Source organism: Plecotus auritus (assembly GCF_963455305.1).
Source record: "Plecotus auritus genome assembly, chromosome: 1".
In the NCBI taxonomy this organism is placed as follows: Eukaryota; Metazoa; Chordata; class Mammalia; order Chiroptera; family Vespertilionidae; genus Plecotus; species Plecotus auritus.
The window spans coordinates 35,519,109-35,539,886 of NC_137770.1; the positions used below are offsets into that span (position 1 = coordinate 35,519,109).

General features: G+C 37.6%; 1 protein-coding gene across 1 annotated transcript in view; it reads left to right on the forward strand.

Annotated features, from left to right (window-relative positions):
* Window positions 1–371: 371 nt before the first annotated feature.
* The window catches only part of KCNH5 (potassium voltage-gated channel subfamily H member 5), a 266,047-nt gene continuing 245,640 nt past the window's right edge, over window positions 372–20,778 (forward strand). Inside the window, exons 1-2 of the mRNA XM_080646145.1 lie at window positions 372–682; window positions 18,141–18,264. Of these exons, the coding sequence (XP_080502271.1) occupies window positions 610–682; window positions 18,141–18,264 (197 nt within the window). The 5' untranslated portion in view covers window positions 372–609. The remainder of the gene's footprint in view (window positions 683–18,140; window positions 18,265–20,778) is intronic.

Genomic DNA, 20,778 nt, shown 5'->3' on the forward strand with positions numbered 1-20,778 from the left:
ATCTCCAGGGAGAGAGGAGTGGACCCAAGGCGCGCAGCCTGGCCGAAGTTGGGCTCGGCGGGCAGCGTTGATCCAGCTGCGCGAGAGGGGTGGGCTGGGGCCAGGGGACAGGAAGGCGCAGTGAAGGGGTCTGGGTCTGGCTAAGGGAGACTGGAAGAGAGGCGCTTGAGTTGGCTCTTCCCGCTCCCCCGCCCCGGGGCGCGGGGCAGGGGGAGATGCTGAGCCCGCGCCCAGGCGACAGCCACCGCGGCAGCAGCCTCAGCAGCAGCTTGAGCATCAGCACCGGCGGGACAGCGACAGCGGGGGCGGCGCAGGCGCATTGTGCCCCACGGAGCCTGCAGTTCCCGAGCCCCGTGTGCGGCACCGCCACAGTCTGGGCAGCGGCGGCCGTGGGAGCGCTACTACCATGAACTGCCTGGTCCTCCTCCCCAGAGCTGCTCATCCGGGTCGGGCTGGAGACACAGTCTGGGGACCCCGTCGCCGCCGCCGCGCCCCCTCTTCTTTCGGCTCCATCTTCTCTTCCACCTTTTCCTCCTCTTCCTCCACCTTCTCTTCCTGCATCCCCCCCTCCCCCGCCGCGGATCCTGGCCGCCGCTCTCCAGACCCAGGATGCCGGGGGGCAAGAGAGGGCTGGTGGCACCGCAGAACACATTTTTGGAGAACATCGTCAGACGCTCCAGTGGTAAGAAGAGTTGCAGTTCAAAACACCCCACTGCTGTCCTGCCCACGCGCGCCCCCCATCCTCCCCATCCCATCCCTCTCCCAGAGGGGGTGGGGGATGCAGACAACCCTACCTGGTGGCTTCAGTTCCTAGCCGGACCTGATTTGGGGTGGGGGCCGGAATGAGGTGGTGGTGGAAAGTTAGTTGCATACCCTCCTCTCGACAGGCGCACCCCCCTCCCACCTGTCCAGAACCAGGAACCGGAGGGAGCTAAGGGGGAGCTCGTAGGGGGTCGACACATCTAGAGAAGAGAGTTGAGTTTCAGTTTGGTGAGGGATGTTTTCTTGTTCATCCTCTTTCCACACCACCCTCCCGCACCCAAGTAGGTTGCAGAGACTGAACGAATCCGTAGAGTTTAGTTAATCTCAGTGCAAGGGTTTCCCTCAAGTTGGGAATGACTGCGAAAGTGGCTACTTGGTAAGATTCAGTCTCTGGATTTTAGGCCCAGTGGGGACCGCTGAAAGGAACCTTGGACAAGGGAGAGTAACTGAAGTTGAACCTAATGAAGAGAGTACTTGAAAATGGGAAGACAGTTACCATGGTCACATTTATGTTGAAAGTTTCTTTTCTTTTTTTAAATTGTGCATTGACCTATAATGATTCATATGATATTTGATTTGACTTAAACAGGAGCAATGTAGAAGGGAAGCAATAGCGTCTGTGCTTTTTTATAATAACTGGAGAAATAATTTTAAAAATGCCATTTTATCTTGCTACTGATGTGACGGTTTTCTTACCTTATAGTGTCTTTAAAATACCACCATTTATGCATTTATTTCCTCCACGATGCTCTGAATGGTGATGCTTATATATTTCACATTTTAAGACCTTGTAAACTTTGCATTTTACTGAAATCTCTACATCTTCTACTTGTTTTTAATTCTTTTACATAATTTTCAAATTTTATAGGGAAGATATGCAAAGTATCCTTTAAAGTGTCCCCCCCACCCCCCTTTTAGAGGCCTGTATTTTATTTTGAGATCCCTTGCTTGGAGAATTATGAGAGAGACATTTCTGCATATTGATTAGTGTAGAGCTTAAACCAAAGCAATTGAAATACTCTCTGTATTTCCATAACTGTTTATTTATTCATTTGCTCATTCATTAAAACAATATATTTTGGGGTTCCTTATACAACAGACACTCTGTGGGTTCCTTTGGATAAAGAAATGATTAAGACACTTCAGTTCTCAAGAAGTTCCCTGCCTAGTGCGTAAGACCAAAGCACACTCAAATGACAATAAATCATTAACTATAATTATACTTTCCCTGAATTGGTAGAATATATTACATTAATTCTTATATTAGGATCCTTTCTGAAACTAGGCTGGCATGTATTTCCCCTCATTTTGGGACTATATATGTTTAAATGTCCCAAGCTATTTTTCATAAAGTTCTGAAGAGTGACTTTATTTCTTCCACTGTGGTCAGTACCTGGTACTATACACAAGTCTAGAGTAGACTTTCTGGGTTGAAAAAAAAAAAAAAAGCTAATCAGCATGATCTACTTTAAGAAACCTATAATATTTTTTAGCCATTCCAGTGTAATTTCAAATGTTGATGATGTAAAATATAAATTTACAATGGTAGGCAATGTCTATGTTTGTCTACTACCTTTTTGTATTCCTATTATTCAAGACCTCAAGTACAAGGTCTTTTACTGTTAAAACAACTAGTTTTGGAAATTTAAAGGTTATTAGAATCAGTTATTTAAGATACGTGAGTGTTGTTATTTCAGCTTTCTCATCCTCTTGAGTTATTTCAACTCCTTGTAGTTTGGTCTATGAAAGGACTTTTCAGAATAAAGAATAAAACCATGGGCTCTTGGCTGCTCTACAGGGTACCCAGAAGGTCACAGTTCTTTGCTGAAGTTTACTAATACAGCATCTTTGAAACTTCGTATACAGGCTGGAACTATGAGCGGGTTTTCAGATAACCTTTTGTTTCAGATACTCCATGAAATTGAGACTTACCTTGTGTGGCTTAGAAATGTCTGCTTCTGTTGCCTCCATTTTACTTCTTCCATCCAAATGAGTGACTGTTCTGTCTTTTCCACATGTCATGTTATAATGCTTCATTGGTTCGGTGGTTCTTGCCATGGAAAACACCTAGTGCAAATGAAAATTTATCTGTTTTGGCATTTTACATACCATCTCCAATTGCTTATGGATAACTTTAAATACCACGACTCAAAAGCTCTGAGCTTTGTTTGAAATGTGTTAGATACTTAGGTTAGTATATGCACATGAGTATGTAATAAGTACTGGAAAGTCTCAGTACCACTTATATAGGAAGAACCCTGGAAAATAAGAATCACAGTATTAAATTGGTCTACATATTCATGTGAGAGTATCCCATAGTTGCCATTTCTATATGATTTGGCAGAGAAATAAATTCATGCTGAGAAATTGTTTAACTGAGATTAATAGAGAAAATGCTCTTCAGAATTCTCACAGATCGAGTTTGTCACAGTGAAGATTTCACTATTCTCTAAATCAAGCATGTCAAACTCGCGGCCTGTGGGCCACGTGTGGCCCACACGAATATGTTTGCGGCCCAGCCAATATAACGGTGTGAGCAGTTATTTACAATTTGAAAGGAAATAAGTCTCCTGTCAGATCCAGAATTACTGACATTCACTTTGGGTCAGTTTTGAAAGTAATTACTGTGAACAAGACTTCCCCCGAAGTAGGAAAGATAGTAGCAGAGAAGAGATGCCAAGTGTCAGGAAGAAAACATTAATTTTATCATTGCTCTTTTTAAAAAAAAATATATATTGACTTTTTACAGAGAGGAAGGGAGAGGGATAGATAGTTAGAAACACCGATGAGAGAGAAACATCGATCAGCTGCCTCCTGCACATCCCCCACTGGGGATGTGCCTGCAACCAAGTTACATGCCCTTGACCGGAACTGAACCTGGGACCCTTCAGTCCGAGGGCCGACGCTCTATCCACTGAGCCAAACCGGTTAGGGCTATCATTACTCTTGTTCTTTTTTTTTTTTTTAATGCTATACTTTTCTTTCTTTTTTTTTTTTTTAAATATATATTTTATTGATTTTTTACAGAGAGGAAGGAAGAGGGATAGAGAGTTAGAAACATCCATGAGAGAGAAACATCGATCAGCTGCCTCCTGCACACCTCCTACTGGGGATGTGCCCGCAACCAAGTTACGTGCCCTTGACCGGAATCGAACCTGGGACCTTTCAGTCCGCAGGCCGACGCTCTATCCACTGAGCCAAACTGGTTTTGGCTATGCTATACTTTTCGAAATAAACCTACGTTTCTATGAAAATTGAAGCTTTTGTTCTTTTGCAGCCCACATAAACTTAAACCTTGTTTATTTGGCTCGTGTTAGCCTTTGAGTTTGACATGCTTGCTTTAAATTGACAACATTGAAAGTGAAGTGTTGGTAGAGTTTTAGTGGAAAAAGAAAGAAAAGGAGGCAGTACTCCCAACATATTTAAGAACTGGAGAGATAGCCTGGGATTGTCTGTTTACCTTTACCCCATGAAATGCTTCTCTTTCTGATACAACATCATTTCTTTCTTATGAAAAGATCAGGTCTTTTAGTGAGAGTCAGACGAAATAGAAACATATACATAGAGATGCACACATATAAACATATGGACCAGCATCCACCTAGATACAAAGATAGATGCAGAAGAAAACCCTCTCTTTCTCACACACCCAGAAATGCAGAAAGTAACAGAAATACAGAGGGAGGGTGGGAGGGAAGGAGGAAGGGGGAGAGAGGAAAGGAGGCGGGGAGGGAGGGACGGAGGAAGAGAGATTAGACATGAAAGGGAAACAGACACAAAGCAAAAACAAAACAAGCTTAGTTGTCCATGGATATCACTAATGAGCTGAAATCTCAGCCAATTAGAAATCCATCAGAGAACTTCTTGATGATGCAGAACCAAAGAGCAAGGAGCGTGGTATATTTGGGTATACTTTTTAAACGTGAGGAGTTCCTAGTAAAATTCCAAACTCCTCAGTTGCAATTTCCCAGAATAATGGTGCTATATTCTGTGCCCTAGACTAGAGTAGCACTGTAGCCTATTAGCTGTTATTTCACACCTGAAGTGGGGTTTTTTATTTTCCTTATTTAGTTAACTCAGTCTGTTATGGGAAGGCATTTCAAATTATTACTGGTGATTCAAAGTCTGTAAAATAAAATAATGAGGGCCATTGAGTAGGATGGATACACACACACACTTTATAGACAAATACCAAAATATTAGAAATATACTGAAACTCCTTTCAGTTTAAAGATAAAAGGCAAGATCATTTTAGACGAATAAAAGGAATTACACTAATTCTTGGCATGTGATTCCAGTAGGTATAGAGAGCACATTATTACTCCAAGAAGTTGTAAAGGTCAAAAGCATAAAAAGCAAGGTTTAGATACTTTTTTTTTTTTTGCTAGCAGGAATAAATTGGTAGGTAGGGAAAATTTGGGAACTATATGGTGAGTTCATAACACCATATAAAGTCTCCGGCCCAAAGTACTATTGACCAAATCTGTGTCAACAACATTAATGAAACTATCTTCCATTATTTTAATTTCAATTACTTATGCAAGCTATTCATCAACATCTATTAGGCTGTAAGGAGCAGTAAGCTCCTGGGTAAAGGGAAATATCACTGAAATAAAACAACAGTTTTCAGGACTATTAGGTGGGAATTTTAGATTAAAAAACAAAACAAAACATTTTCAAGGTCTTCAATTTGATTATATCTTTGGCAGCACATGCTATTCAGATGTTGTCTTTGATTCCTTGAGAAGTCAGCACAAGTGGTTATTTTGGGTGATGGTAAACTAGGTTGCCATTTCAAAAAATTATAATTTTGAAAATAATGTATTTTTATTTGAAATTAAGTATTACTCTTTAATATTTTAAACATTATGAAAAACTAGAAATGTTTTTCTCTTTAGAGAAAAAATGGGCTCAGGAAAGAAGGCAGAAGTGGTAGTATTTTATGAGCCACTTAACTTCCAAGAGAAGTTCAAGATACTCAATTTCGACCTTTCTAGAGGTACCCAGGTTGCACAGCCATTTCTTTACTCCGTGATTTCTTATAGGAATATCCACAATTATTTTTGTACTGTAATTAATATTTCTAAAGACTGAGATCTTAAAAGAGAACCTGTGGGAGAGGAAATAGAGAAACTAGTGATTTAAAACCAAAACAAAAAAGGAATAATAACTTTTCAAGCATTATACACTTTAAAGGAAATGGTGAAAAAAATGGGTATTTTGGGTATAAATTCCTTGATATTTTTTCTTGGAAGATTTTCTTTAACATCTAAACCACTATTTAGGAAATATTGATAAAACCATGCAGTGTCTTAGAAGCATTGGTATTATTACTCAGGTATTATAATGTACCTCTTCACTATGAAGATTTCATAGAGGTTGAAATTATACTGACAGCTTCCTAAATAATACATACAAATAAGCCAGAGGATTGTCTCTTGCTTTAGAGCCCATGCTGCATTATATAACAAATGCAGCACTTTCCTGACTAGAGAGCTGGTTATCCCAGGACACTGTTGTCTTCATTAGAATTGAAGACATTCACTGTTGTCTACCTTTTGCTTGATTTCAGAAGCAGGGCATGTACAAAATCGATGTACCAGCCATCTTTTAACTGCCCTACTAACAGAAACATAGACAATATTTTTTGATAGAAGGGAGCAACTATGAGTATTTTGACAGTGACTGGTTAGATTTCCCAAAAGAAATCCTTTAGTTTAGTCAATATTTATCTGACTTGCATTGTTAACAATAGCTGTTTGCTAGTATGGACAGACAATGCTTCCACATTCTCCAGTGTCTGGCCTAGGAAAAGGTCCTATGTATTACTCTCCAAAGCTCTGTAGTTAGGATTTACCACAAGAGGTCACTATAGGTTCTGTCACAGGTGAACCAAGTTCTTACTATTTATTTTCTTCTTCTGTTTTCTTTCTTTTTCCCCCCTTAAGTTTGATGGGAGGTTAAAATCAATGTTGTTAGTTGTTACTCTTGGAAGAAAATATTTAATATATAAGACATAGGAAACTAAAACAAAGAAAGGTATTTATTTCTTTTAATTATGACAATCTTATTTTAGTTGATGGTGACCAATGTTTTGTGACTAAATGAATGGGGATTAATAAAAACAATTTATATAAAGGAATAAATTTTAGACTAGCAAAAGATTTACTTTAGCAGATGGTGGTGATATATATAAAATATAAAGAAAATGCCACATAAATAATATTCATCCTGGAGAGATGAATATACATATAAAAAATCTTAATAAAATTTGTTCCCTAGCATATGTCTTGATACAATTTATATCACATTGGTGAAGGAATCAGTTCAGGACAGTACCTTGGTTTTATTGACAGATAGTTCACAGATTTATGGTTACTTGCCTAGGATATGATACTAGTATTTTGATATTATCCAAACTTTTAAAATAAAATATAGAGCTAAAACAAATATTCTCCAAATTTATTACCCCAAAAATATGATTGGAGGTAATCTTACTTTAAGAGGTGTTGTTTCCTATTAACAGCAAATCTCAATCTTGATTATAGGAATTTTTTTTTTTGGGAGGGTTAGAAACCACATATTGATATATGCTTTGAAATGTCCTAAACAAAATTAGTTTTAATGGGAAAATTAAAATATGCCATATAGTAACTTTATGAATAAAATAACTATTAGTGAAAACAAATAAACATAAATAACAAGTCACAGCCAAAAACCAGTGATAATTGTTGTGGAAACTGAGGTTAAAGGAAGTAGTCTTGATGCACTCTAGAAAATGGATATTTATAAAACATTTTCCTTTACCAATAGCAGAGTAGAATTATAAAAAATTCCATCTTATGTTCTTGTCATACATTTTTCATTCCAAAAGGAATGAAAATGATAACTATGGGAGGTACTGGATAAAATAATTAGTTTGATTGTGGTAATCATTTCACAATGTATACATACATCAAACCATCAAGTCATATACCTTAAATATATACAATTTTTATTTGTCAATTGTACCTTAATAAAGTTGAAAAAAAATCCTCATTATATTCCACCAAATACTCTGACTTAATAATGTATGGCATGACTCCTTTTCATCATTGAATAATGAATAAAAAGAATTATTTAAGTATCCTTATTTAATACAATGTAGAAGTTACTGTTGGAAAGGTTTAGTCTTGAAAATTATTTGATCAAATGAGGGCAATAGTAATAATATAGTCTCATAAATCAGTGTGTATTTTAGATGTTATTTTAGTATTTGGTTGTATATAATTACTCTTAAAATAAAGAGATATCTTTATATACATTCTTGATAGTAGTTTTGTGATATAAGTTTTCACATGGAAAAAGGTAGGAAAATTAAGTAAAGAGCAGAGTAATTTAGAAAAAGTGGTTGAAAAGCTATTTGAAATTTTGTTGTAAAGAATTTCTACCTTTCTTGGGGTCTAGTCCCATGAGAGAAATAAGTACTATGTACCAAGTCCTATTGATTTCACGAAATGTATGATTTGAGATCGGAGCTAAAGTACACAATCATAGCAGTTTCTAAAGGTAATGACAGAGAACTGGAAAGTCATGAAAATGTCCCTATATGAACTAAGCTCTGTAAGGATATGGGTCATACCTTACGCATTCTTTATATCCTCCACTGTGGGGAGCACATAGCACTTAGTACTAGCTGAATAAATGCTTTTTTATTATGTCTCCTACATTAAACAAGCCTATAATTGATTCCCCCAAAAAACAATGCTGATTAAATTTGTTAAGTAAGCTTGTATAATTAATTGCATACTTTAAAATACTTAATAAATGTGTACATTTGAAAATGGAAATCGCATTGTATAGGGCCAATCAGATGGATCTCATGAGAGCATGGGAGGTGAATGTGTAAGTGATCTCATGCTCATCTTTTATTCCAACTTGATATACAGCTGAAATAGTTTCCATCACTTTTGTTCACATCTCCAAGGGCTTAAAAGCTCAACTATTTTATGCAAGAAAGAACTGTTTAGAAGTTTGTATATTCCATTTAAATTATTTTTAAAACAACTTTGCAGTTAGGAGTTGCTTATAGCAAGTTTTATCATTGAGAATTGATTCTTACCAGGTAAGTATCTTCTGAGTGTTTTGCCTTGAGGAGTAGCTTACAGTCCTATTCTGTATTCAGTGCAAGAGGGAAAACGGATTGTGGCAATTTAGAGACTGCAGGGCCAGCCTCAGATCACCAAGTTTAACTTAAAAAAATCAAATAACTCAGTTGGATTGAGGGGGAAAGTTAATCTTTATCCTGATCTTCTCTAGAAGTCTTTTTTTTCTCTACTGACATATTTTTTTTTTGTGGGGCATGGGGGGCAAATTAAAGCACAATGAGTTTGTTTTCACATAGTTGTAGCATTGAGAAAATAGAGGAGTTTTTCAATGAAGCTTAAATAATCCCAGAGTGAAGTCCCTTAAAAACAACTCTCATCCTTTTGCTTGATCCTCATACACTTTCTAATTAATCATTCATTAATTCAACAAAAATAATACTGAGTGCCTACTGTGTGCTAAACACTGATCTAAGCACTGGGGGTGCATAATGAAAAATCATAATAATGATGTTTTTAAAAATGTGAGGGCAGTGTACACATTGGTTAAGAGCCATAGGTTCTGGAAGTTTGCACTAAAGTCCTGGCTCTGATGTTTACTAGCTCTGTGACTTACGTATCTGTACCTAGTTTTCTCCTCTGTAAAATACAAGTAATAATAGTACCTAGTTTATGGTGTTGGAGAGGTAATATGTGCAAAGTGCTAAGAACAGTATCTGGTATATAAGAAGCAGTATTAGTATCAGTGCTGTTAGTTATTGTCATCATTTAGATGTTTAAATCTTTGCACCATTTGTAATTGATGCCTTTACTTCTTGGTCACCAATTCCTTTTGTATCTGTTTTCAACTGATTTCTGTCTATACCGTAATGTTGAAACTTCGTAGAGGGTTACATACAAGTGAGCATTCTTGTGAATCTAAAGGCCTTTTATTTGTATTTTCCTGGCTTCATAGGATTTGAGACTGTGTTCCCGTACCCTCTCCATCTCCACGTTCACCTTTTGGATTTCATGTCTGCACTTCCTCCTGCCCTTTTCCCTGGGTTCTCTTTCTGTTCCCTTTTGCCTCTCCTCTTCTCCCCTCCATCCCTTCTCTTTCTCCTCTCCTCCCTTCTGAGAGTGAATAGTCATCCATCATCCGGGTTCAACCTTCAGCTGTCTTTCTTACATCTTCACCCTCCTCTTCAGAGCACATTTGTGCTCTGTGCTGTCTCTATCCTCTCTGTGTTCCAGTCCTGGGTTTCCAATGGCCTGTACAATTTCTCCTCTTATACTTCTCACAAGTCACCTACAACTCAAATGGCCAGAACTGAATTTATCATTGGTTTTGGCTTCAAACAGACTAAATTTCTTTGGTATTTCCCCATTTTTTCAAAGGTATTGTGATGTAATTACCTATCACCTGGGTATAAATTAATTCACCCACTCTGCACACAGCACTTATGGAGGGTACAAAAGAAATACATGGCACCTTCAAGGAAGTTCATTTGGTTAAGCATGTCATCTCAATATGCCAAGGTTGCAGGTTCAATCCCCAATCATTTATTACTTTTTAGGGAGAAAGGGGAAGGAGAGGGGAAGAGGAGAGGGAGAGAGGGAGGGAGAGGGAGAGGAAGAGAGAGAGGGAGAGAGATATATTTGTTGTTCCACTTATTTTGTTGCTTCTTATTGTGCCCTGACCAGGGATTGAACCTGCAATGTTGGCATATTGAGATGACACTCTTAACTAACTGAACTACTTGGATGGTGTCATGTACTTCTTTTGTACCCTCTGTAAGTGCTGTGTGCAGAGTGAGTGAATTTATGCCCATTCACTATACTGACTCATCTTAGGGCATTAAATACATCTGTAACTGACATCAAATGCAGATAGTATATATAAATATGATGGACCAAAGAAAGAATTAGAGGTGGAAAGACATTATCCTATTCATTCCTAAAGCAATCTCTCTCTACTTGAGCAACAATAGCCAAGGTAACTGGTAATCTTTCTGGAACTCTGTGGGAGCATTTCAAAGTTCAAAGAATAGTGTTCTCAACAGAACAAAGGCATTTCCATCTTGATGACACAGACTTCTGTCTGGGCTTGAGCCTTTACCTACAGTGAGACACTAAGACTCTCCAGGATTATAATAACTACCTTTCAAGGTTGCTGGAAAAACTCAGCAAAGCCACAAATGAGCAGATCTCGCCCTGTGCCTCATCATAATAAAGGCTTAATAAATATTCACCTTTTTCTGTTTTCTCTATGTAAGGTAAGTAAGGTTGGGTAGGGTTTCTTTTTCTTTTGTTTTCTTAACCTGAGGAAAGCAAAGAATTAAGAGCTGAGATTTCCATAAACTGGTGGATCTGAGCTTAAAAAGCATTTGGATTCACTTTATCAAGGTTGAAGAAAAAAACCCCAAAAAGCAAAAACAGACAGACAGACACCCCTTCTCTACGCAACACAAGTCTATTACTTAGAGCCAAAGAAACATCAGTTCTCCTCACCTCAGTAAGTGGCAGAGCTAGGAGAAGCTGAAGAAGGCAGAAATATCAGCCTCTTTTTGTAACTGGCCCAGTGAAGTCTAACCAAAGGAGAGAAATGAATTGGATTTGTGATCTGTAGCTCCTAGTGCATAGATAGTAGAAATTAAAAAAAAAAGGGGGACAAAGCTTCAGAAAATTAATTGGATCGTAAATGTATTTAGAAAAGTCTTGCTTGTTTTTCTACCAGATGTGCAGGTTAGACTAGTCTTTTAATTGAAATTTTTCAGTTATCTTGTCATTAGATTGCCTCAAAAGGTTAACTTCAAAGAAAATATATAATCCCTTCAGAACAGACACATTCATTTGTAAAAACAAGGTTTGTTTATTCGCAGGATTGAAAAATGATGCTGAATCATTAAATATGCAATACTTGTTCCCTTGATAAAAACATTATGACTGATTTAGCTTTTATCCAAGATTATATAATTAGTGAGTGTCTTATGGCTTTAGGTATTTTAGGAAATTTTATTGTAACAAAATCCAGTAAAAAAACCATCATTATCTGTATTTAGGTTAAAAGTTTTTTTTTGTTGTTGTATTTTGAGACTATGAGTCCTATAAGCCACTATTGCAGTCATATTTTCCTTCTAATGATTCTGACCAGTGTTTTTTTTAAAAACCCATTTTCTTATGCACAAAACACCAACTATTAAAAGTAGTAACTTCGAGTTGTTGAACATTTTTTTGGTGTGTTTTGAAATTTTTCTATAACAAAATTGCTATTATTCCTACCACTAGAATTTCAGAAATATGAAGTACCTCTGAACCACTTTGGCTTAGATGGAAAAATAATGCCATCAAAGAAACACAGAAACTTAAAATGTACCTTTGATCTTGAAGGAGATGAAACATGGAGGCATATTTTTAAATTTGATGACAGCTGAACACATTTGAATAAATTAACAGATTTTTTTTGTGTATTTCAAACTCCCACAGTGATGATCTGCCTAATGTTGCCAATATTATTATATAATAATTAGTCTCACTGTGGAAGGTACAAAGTTTATGTGTCGACACACACACACATTCACACACACTATCCTATATAATAGCCTAAAATGCTAAGTGTCCAACTGTTCATTGGACCCTTCGACCAGTCACTATGATGCGCATTGATCACCAGGGGGCAGACGCTTCGGCTGGTAGGTAAGCTTGCTGCTGGAGTCCAGCCGATTGGGACTGGGCGAGACGGGCTGGACACGCCCTGGACGAATCTGTGTACCAGGCCAGTTTCGGCCCAATCCCCGCAGGCCAGGCCGAGGGACCCCACCAGTGCACGAATCCATGCACTGGGCCTCTAGTTATATATATTTCCTTGTAGAACATTAGGATATAGGTGTATTGTAAGGACAGGAAAGATAGCAGCCTTTTATTCTGTTATTGATATAGTAGAAAGCAATGCACCTCCCAGAAATCAACATTGTGGATGTGGTCATGGCATATAAATTATTTATGCTTTTGTTTAGCCACATGTGCCAAGACTGTATTTAACCCAGGAATTATTTTGTTGTTACTGTTCTATGAAACTTAAATATATGTATAGATATAGCTCACCCAGAAGACAAGATTAAAAAAATAATATATACTTATGATTTAAATCCACAAGTTTCCAGAGTGCAGGGAAATCTGCTATTTTTGTATTTTATTTTATTTTTTGCAGAATTGTCAACTATTCAAAGAAAAATATCTAGCACACTCCTTATTTATATTCCTGACAATGTCTAGCATTGCTCTAATAATTATTCATTGCTATGTGACTTTAAATAGGAATCAGAATATTTATATTTGATTTGATTGTTTAACAAGTATTTGCAGGTATGCTGATATGTTCCCTGATCTCATGAAACTTGGAATCTAGTAGGAAGACAGGCATTCAAAAAATTGACATCAAATATATCATTACAAATTGTGTAAGCAATTTGAGGAAAGAGGGGAGGGTGCTGTTATTAAGTGTAATAGGGACTAATTTTGATTGGGAGATGGTGTCAGGGAAGGTCTTTCTAAGGAAGTTGTGCCAAATTGAGACCTAAAATAAGAGGTATCTAGATGGTAAGTAGGCAGAGGAGGATTTCAGGCAAGGAGAAAATGTGAACATGTTTATATTTGATTTGATCATTTCACAAGGAGAGAGAGAGAAAGTGACTGGTTAAGTTTGTGAAGCTTAAAGGCCGGTACAGTTGGATTGCAGTGGGCAAAAGAAGAGTAAGATGGGAGGCAAGGGTGTGGGTGTCAATTAGGGGCCTGGCACTTCAGGGCCAGGATTTTCCAATATAGTCCACGGCTGTGGTCAGATCTGACCACAAGGGTTACCTGTTGTGTAACCACAAGTTGGATTGGAGGGAAAAGGAGGGATGCTAGGGGACCAGCTAGGAGACTATGCCAATAGTCCAGGCAAGAGATGAGGGTGGCGTGGCCTGGGATGGTAGCAGTAGAGATGAAGAGAAGTAGATGCCTCTAACATGTTTTTGTTCTCTCTCTTTTAGAATTATTAGGGTTTAGTGAAATATTGGATGTCATGAATGAGGGAGTATAAGGATAACTTTCAGGGTTTTGACTCAAGCATTTGGGGATAGATAGATGGAGGTAGGGAAGATTTTCCTAAGATGGGGAGAACTGAAGACAGCCAGATTGGAGTGATGCTTGTAGAGATCACCTGCATCATCAATTTGTCATCTAGCTTCCTTTTCATTCCCTTGAAGTAAAAAAGAATGCAACCCGAGGGAGCTTAGTGTGACCATGTACAGAGGTGATTCTACTTATAGACATTCAGAAAAGAGTATCCCAGGCCAAGCAATTAGCTTAGTCCGTCTGTTCTTGTGGATTGGAAAAAGTAGCTTCAGATTTTAATAAGAGCTCCATTCAGACGAGAAACAAAGTAAACTGTTAAACAAAACCAAAATCCCAAACCAAAACCTGACTTTCTAATGAATATTTGACAGTCAGCGTTGTTGAAATACCCTCTTCCACCAATCTCTTGTAGAAAATGTTAGTGATTATTGCTCCGTGGATTTTATTGTGTTGCTTTTAAGCTTCAAATTTCTCTTCTTGATTTTTGGAATGTGCATTTTGTAGCTTTTTGAATCAGAGGACTGTGGAGGTTGAACAGCTGCCCTCAAGTCCCTCTTGGAGGAGCAGGGATCTGGGAGAGCAGCTTGAAATAGCCCCGAGCCAGGTTCCATTTCCCTCTGCTGAGGGGCTCCGTGCAGGGTTTTAGGGTTTTTAGAATAAGAGTGATGATTTCCCCAAAGTAGGACTAAGTGAGTACAGTCAGTGGGAAAATCCAGTTGACTTTCCTCAGAAGCCGCCCTAGACCTTGGGAAAACTGTAAATGAGCGAAAGTGTTTTAGTGTTTCGGTGTCTTTTTGTGAAGTTCTTTCCCTTCACCTCTACTCCATGTCTCTTTGTCAGCACTCTAGAATTCTTTTGTATGTCTTAGCATTTCTTAAAATATCTTAAAACTTCTCTGTGCTAGTGTTCTGCATTATATCCCCAGGGTCATTTGCATAACAAAGACGGGGTGGGAAAGGGAGGAGGAGAAAGATTTAACCTTCCTCCCCATTGTTAACGTGCATGAAATTTCTGGATCAGAACACACAGTTTTCATAAAAACAAAACAAAAATAAACCCACAAAACTATCCAAATCATGTCAGATACAGGTATTTTTGGAGCAGCTCAGTGGAAAACATTCTTTTATTGGAATTGCTGTAGACAGGAAAGAAACATTCACATACTTGCATATTATTTTCATTGACTGAATATAACTTCTCTTCTTCCAGAAATTTCTATCAGCTGGATTATTGACCGGTTTGCATATGATCTCCTTTAGGAATGGAATTAATATGCAGAGGTATTGAGTTGATGTAGTTATTTTCTTATTGTCTGAAGGAATAGCATCGTAAAAAGGAAGTGCTTCTTTTATATTATAGCAAAACAAAAGCTTAGACAGCAGTTCGGAAATATAGCGTGGTACAATACAAAGTCTTAGACAGTGAGGCCTGGTTCTGTGTGTTTCCCCCACCACACACCCTTTTCCCAAGTTCGCCGAGTCCTTCCTTTAACTTTCCTGGCCTTCTTTCCCATTTATAAAAAGGAAGGAAAGGATGCACAAGATGAGTTCATTCACGAGCTTGGGGTCACCTGGTGGTCTTGCTAAATTCAGGTGGGGGTGGGTCCCACATTCTGTATTGCTGATAAACTCTCAGGCGATACAGGTCCACACTTTGAGTAGCAAGGTACTAGATTAAAGTTTTCCAAAGCTGGCTGAGCATGAGGCTTTCCTCCGTGCCTGTATTTTTGTGTTCTACCCTGAGGGAGTCTGTTCAGCGTGCCTGCATTAGAATTTAGCAATCTGTATTTTTGACAATCATCCCAAGATTCTCTTGCGGCTGCCAGCATTTAGGAATTGCTGCGGTAGTAAATTGGTGCTTCTCCACTCTGGCTACACAGAAGAACCACCTGAGAAGATTTAAAAACAAATACTGATGCCTGGATCTTATTATTTCAGTTTCCAGTATCAACTTTTTCCTCTATTGCTTATTTCCCCCTTGATTGTTGTCACAGTTCTCTGGTTTTTAATTTTTATTTTTTGCAGGCCTAATAATTTTTAATTGTATACTGGCCATTGGGTTGACACATTGTAGAGATTTTTGATTTAATTATTTTTCCTCTGCAGAGGGGTGCATTTTATTTTAGCAGGTAGTTAAATTATTGGTGGGTCACCTTGATTATGATTTCAGCCTTGTGTGTGTGTGTGTGTGTGTGTGTGTGTGTGTGTGTGTGTGAGAGACAGAGAGAGAGAGAGAGAGAGAGAGAGAGAGAGAGAGAGAGGAGACTCACTTGTCTATATTTTTTATCGTACTTAGACCTTTATTCTGGGATTTCTTTCCTACTCCTAAGCATGGCCTTCTGTGGCTTAAATGGAAATCTTGAGGAATTTACCAAGCTTCTCTAGCTTGATAGGACTTGAGCTCTGAAATTTGTCTTGTAGCCTTGGGCAGGCTGTGAAATTTCTGCCTGCCTCTTGGCCTTGTAGTCATTTCTAGACTTGAGTTCCTTAGTAGTCTTATCCTGTGTATGAACAGATAAGAGTTTGAGGTAAATTCATGTATAGTTTTATGACTCTTTATGTCAAAGCATTCTCCATAACTTTAAGCTCCTCTGGAAGCCCCAAATTATGACCTTTGACTTTTCTGCTTGAAATCTCTCATTCATGAACTGTACAAATTGGGAAGTGCTCACAGGGGAATGGACAGTTAAATGAATATCACATTTAATGTATCTCCTTTTATTCAAGGATTTGTATTTTTCAGTTTCTGCCTACTTTTGTTTGGTTTTCAGTGCCTCGGACAGATTTCCCTTCATATTTTGTCCTATACTTCTTGATTTGCTAAATTGTAATTGGGTGTCATATAATTGTTTTACTGAATATGTAAGTGTTTTGAGAGTAAAGGGTATGGTGTGTTGATCTCCATTCTAGTCAATTATCTGACCCAGAATAGTGCCCTTTAGTTAGCAGCTACTTAGTAAATGTTGAATTGCACTGTGATTTTTATGAAGACCAACTGTGAATCAGAATTTAAACTTAAAGTTCTCTACTCATAAGTTAATTTATCTTTTTAGTACTCTACTCTGAATATAAGTTCAAAGGAGTTTATTTCAGGTAGATATTTTGAGTATTTTGAAGTGAAGTATTCCTTTCAAAAGTTGTAATCTTTTAAAATATTTACTTTAAAATATTTTTTTATTTTTATATCTTAATATTATTTTAATTTTAATTCATTTTAATGTTAACATATTTATCATGTTGTCTAAATATTGCTAAAGTTTTTGCCTAAGACTATTGGACTTTTAATCAAGATTGATATCAAAAGGTATTATTTTTGTATTAATTTTTATACACAAAGTAAACCACTTCTTTATGCAAAATAGACCAGAGATGGTTCTTTATTTAGACTAAAGAGAGTTTCCAAATTTTGTGTACCATATGGTTGAAAATAATATCTTTAAATAATTTTATTTAAAAAAGAACTCTTCAATGTTATTTTAAATTAGACTTCTTAAGATCAATCAAATTTATTCCATCATGTCCAAAATTATATTAATAGAATTTTTGGAGGAATCATCCAAGTTTGCTTCTGTTATCAAGTCCAATATTCCCAGTTTGTGGAGAAGTCACCATAGCCCCAATATTAATAAATTAACCTGTTTTTTAGGTATAATTATTATAGTCATTGACATTTTTAATATTAACCATACTTTGTTTTCATAGATTAGAGCAGTGATAGGCAAACTCATTAGTCAACAGAGCCAAATATCAACAGTACAATGATTGAAATTTCTTTTGAGAGCCAAATTTTTTAAACTTAAACTTCTTCTAATGCCACTTCTTCAAAATAGACTCGCTCAGGCCGTGGTATTTTGTGGAAGAGCCAGACTCAAGGGGCCAAAGAGCCGCATGTGGCTCGTGAACCGCAGTTTGCCGACCACTGGCTTAGAGTATACTTGAACAGAAAGAGGTATTATATAAACTGGCTTTTCTGTTCAGTGGAGTTTTTAGTTTGTATACAGATCGTGTACTTATTGCAGATCTCATTTGATGATCATGCTAAACTCATTATGTCAGTTTCAAGAATAGGTTTTATTATTTGTACCATAGAAAACCATAGTTGCATTTGTCTATCTTTATGAATTTGTTTTTTTGGTTACTTGAAAGAAGTACATTGCTCAATGAAGCTAAAAACTTACTTTTTTTCTTTCTTCTTTAGAATCGAGTTTCTTACTGGGAAATGCCCAGATTGTGGATTGGCCTGTAGTTTATAGTAATGACGGTTTTTGCAAACTCTCTGGGTATCATCGAGCTGACGTCATGCAGAAAAGCAGCACTTGCAGGTAGGTAATAAAACAGCTCAGGAGCATTTTCTGAAGTTTAATGTTGAATATGGCTAAAAGGATTAAACTGATTTAAACAGTGATATAGTGATTTATAATAAATATACATTCGGTCTTCAACCTAAGTCTTGGCACAAAGCTCCTAAAAGGCTTGGCATTAAGAACAATAAAGGTGCCTTTTGTTATGTTAATAAGGTGACTATTGGAAAGCCCTTAGATAATCTGAGGTTGAGGACTGGGTGCCAGGAGAACCAACCACATGACTAGAGGGAGGTAACTTTTAGTATCCCCCATCCCCATCATCTAAGAGAGGGGTTGGAGGTTAATCAAATGCCAGTGACCAATGATTTAATCAGTGGAGACTAAGTAATGAGGCCTCCATAAAAATTCAAAAGGACTAGGTTCGGAGAGCTTCTTGATAGGTGAATATCTGGAGGTGCTGGGAGAGTGGTGTGTTCCTCACTCTTTCTCCATACCTTGCCCCTTGCATCTCTTCCATCTGGCTATTCCTGAGTTATATCCTTTTAAATAAACCAGTAATCTAATAGGTAATGTTTCTCTGACCTCTGTGTGCTGCTCTAGCAAGTTAATCAAATCCAAGGAGGAGATTGTGGGAACCGCTGATTTATAGCATGTACTTAGAAGTACAGGTGACAGCCAGGGCTTGTGACTAGTGGCACCTGAAGTGTGTGTGTGGGGGGCTGTCTTTTAAGACTGAATCCCTAACCCATGGCATCTGATGCTAGCTATTTCCGGGTAGATAGTGTTGTGATTGAGTTGAATCATAGGACCCCCCAGCTGGTGTCCCAAGAATTGCTTGTTGTTGGTGTGGAGACCCTCCCACTTCTACCACACACACTGGAATTGGTACCAAAACCTATTTACTCACATGTAAAAACTATAGGGTAAAAATTATGTTAAAATATTAAGGAGACTAAATTGTCAGTAGAAATACACAGCTTAAGAGTCATTGGTGAAAACTTTGCAGAGAGAAGGATTTTTGCATATCTGGGAATGTATGAATTTATCCAGTAAATATTTTTTTGCCAACCTACTATGAGCCAGGAACTATCTGAAGAGCTGAGTGATCAAAGGAGCATCCTGCCTCAGGGAAGCCCTGATGGGTACTAAAACTGTCTTGAACAAAGTAGGGGAAACAATTCCCAATCAAGTAGGACATGGCTCATGAACACTTAAAGAACATCAAAATAAAGTTCTTATACCCTGTGTAAATCATACATACTTTGTAATGTTGGTACATTGTACCATTGCTATTTTGTTTGACTTACGTAAAACAGATTCTGGCATTTATATTTATAAGAATTCTTTCAAGATATGCCATATCTGTGAGTTTAAAGAGTGTATTGCAAAAAAGATCATAAAAAAGAAAAGGAAATTCTATATAAGGAACCAATTTAGAACTGACAACTTTTCACAATATTTCAATACTGAGATGGGATATTTTTCCCTTGAGCTAATTTTTCTTTAAAGATCTCACTTAACTAAGCACCAAAATTATGTTATTTTAGAACTGTGAGTGATCTGAATTATTTTCTATTCCAAATCTTTTGTTTTTCAGAGGGGAAAACCGAGGTGGAGTTTTATTATGGGATTTGTCCAGGGTCACTCACTCACAGTTGTGACATTCTTTTGAGTTAATAAAGCTATTATAATAACCATAACCTGCACGTCATTTTTCATACAAACATAAACCTACTTTTGCCTACTCCTGTTCATTCTGCATCTTCACAGAAGGCAAGGGTTCCTTTATACCATGAGTCTAAACCTGGCTGTACATAGGAATCTCTTAGGTTTTACAAAACACAGATTCTCATACCTCACCTTAAACCTACTGAACCAGAATCACCCTGGGTGGGTGTGTTGGGGACAGGGATGAGTACTTTTAACTGTCAGCTCAGATGGTTCTGATGCTTAGGTAGATTTGAGAAATAATCTGTTGAACCATCTTCTTTTTTTCTCTACTAAATCATTCTCACATTGAGTCTTCACTCTCTGGTCCGAAATTGGTAAACAGGCTGATGAAAAACTATGACCCCTTATTGAAAAACTCCCTTCGGTAGTATTGATGCCTTTTGTGCCTTTATATCTGTTGGATAGATATTAGCTACTGGGCTAGAACTTTTGTTAAGGTGTGTGTTGTAACTTCTGGGAGGTTAAGGTTTATATTGAACATCTCTCTCCCTTATGTCTTAGAAGGGTTTAGGGTAGAAAAAGGTTAGTTTTATGCTAGATCTTACCTGTGGAACAGGCTCCATAGAAAATTCTAGGGAATATAGATGCTCCCATACCCATTTCCTCTTCTTGGACTTTGGACATCCCATCATCACACCCATGCCTATTTCAGGTGCCATCATTTACTTGAAGGTATTTATGATGTTCTCAACAAGATGTGGTTTCCCTCCTATGACTCCCATTAGTTCATCATGTGGCATTATCATATGGCCTTAAACTAACTAGCTTTCCTTTCCCCTTGGGTTTTTATTGCTATTGCTT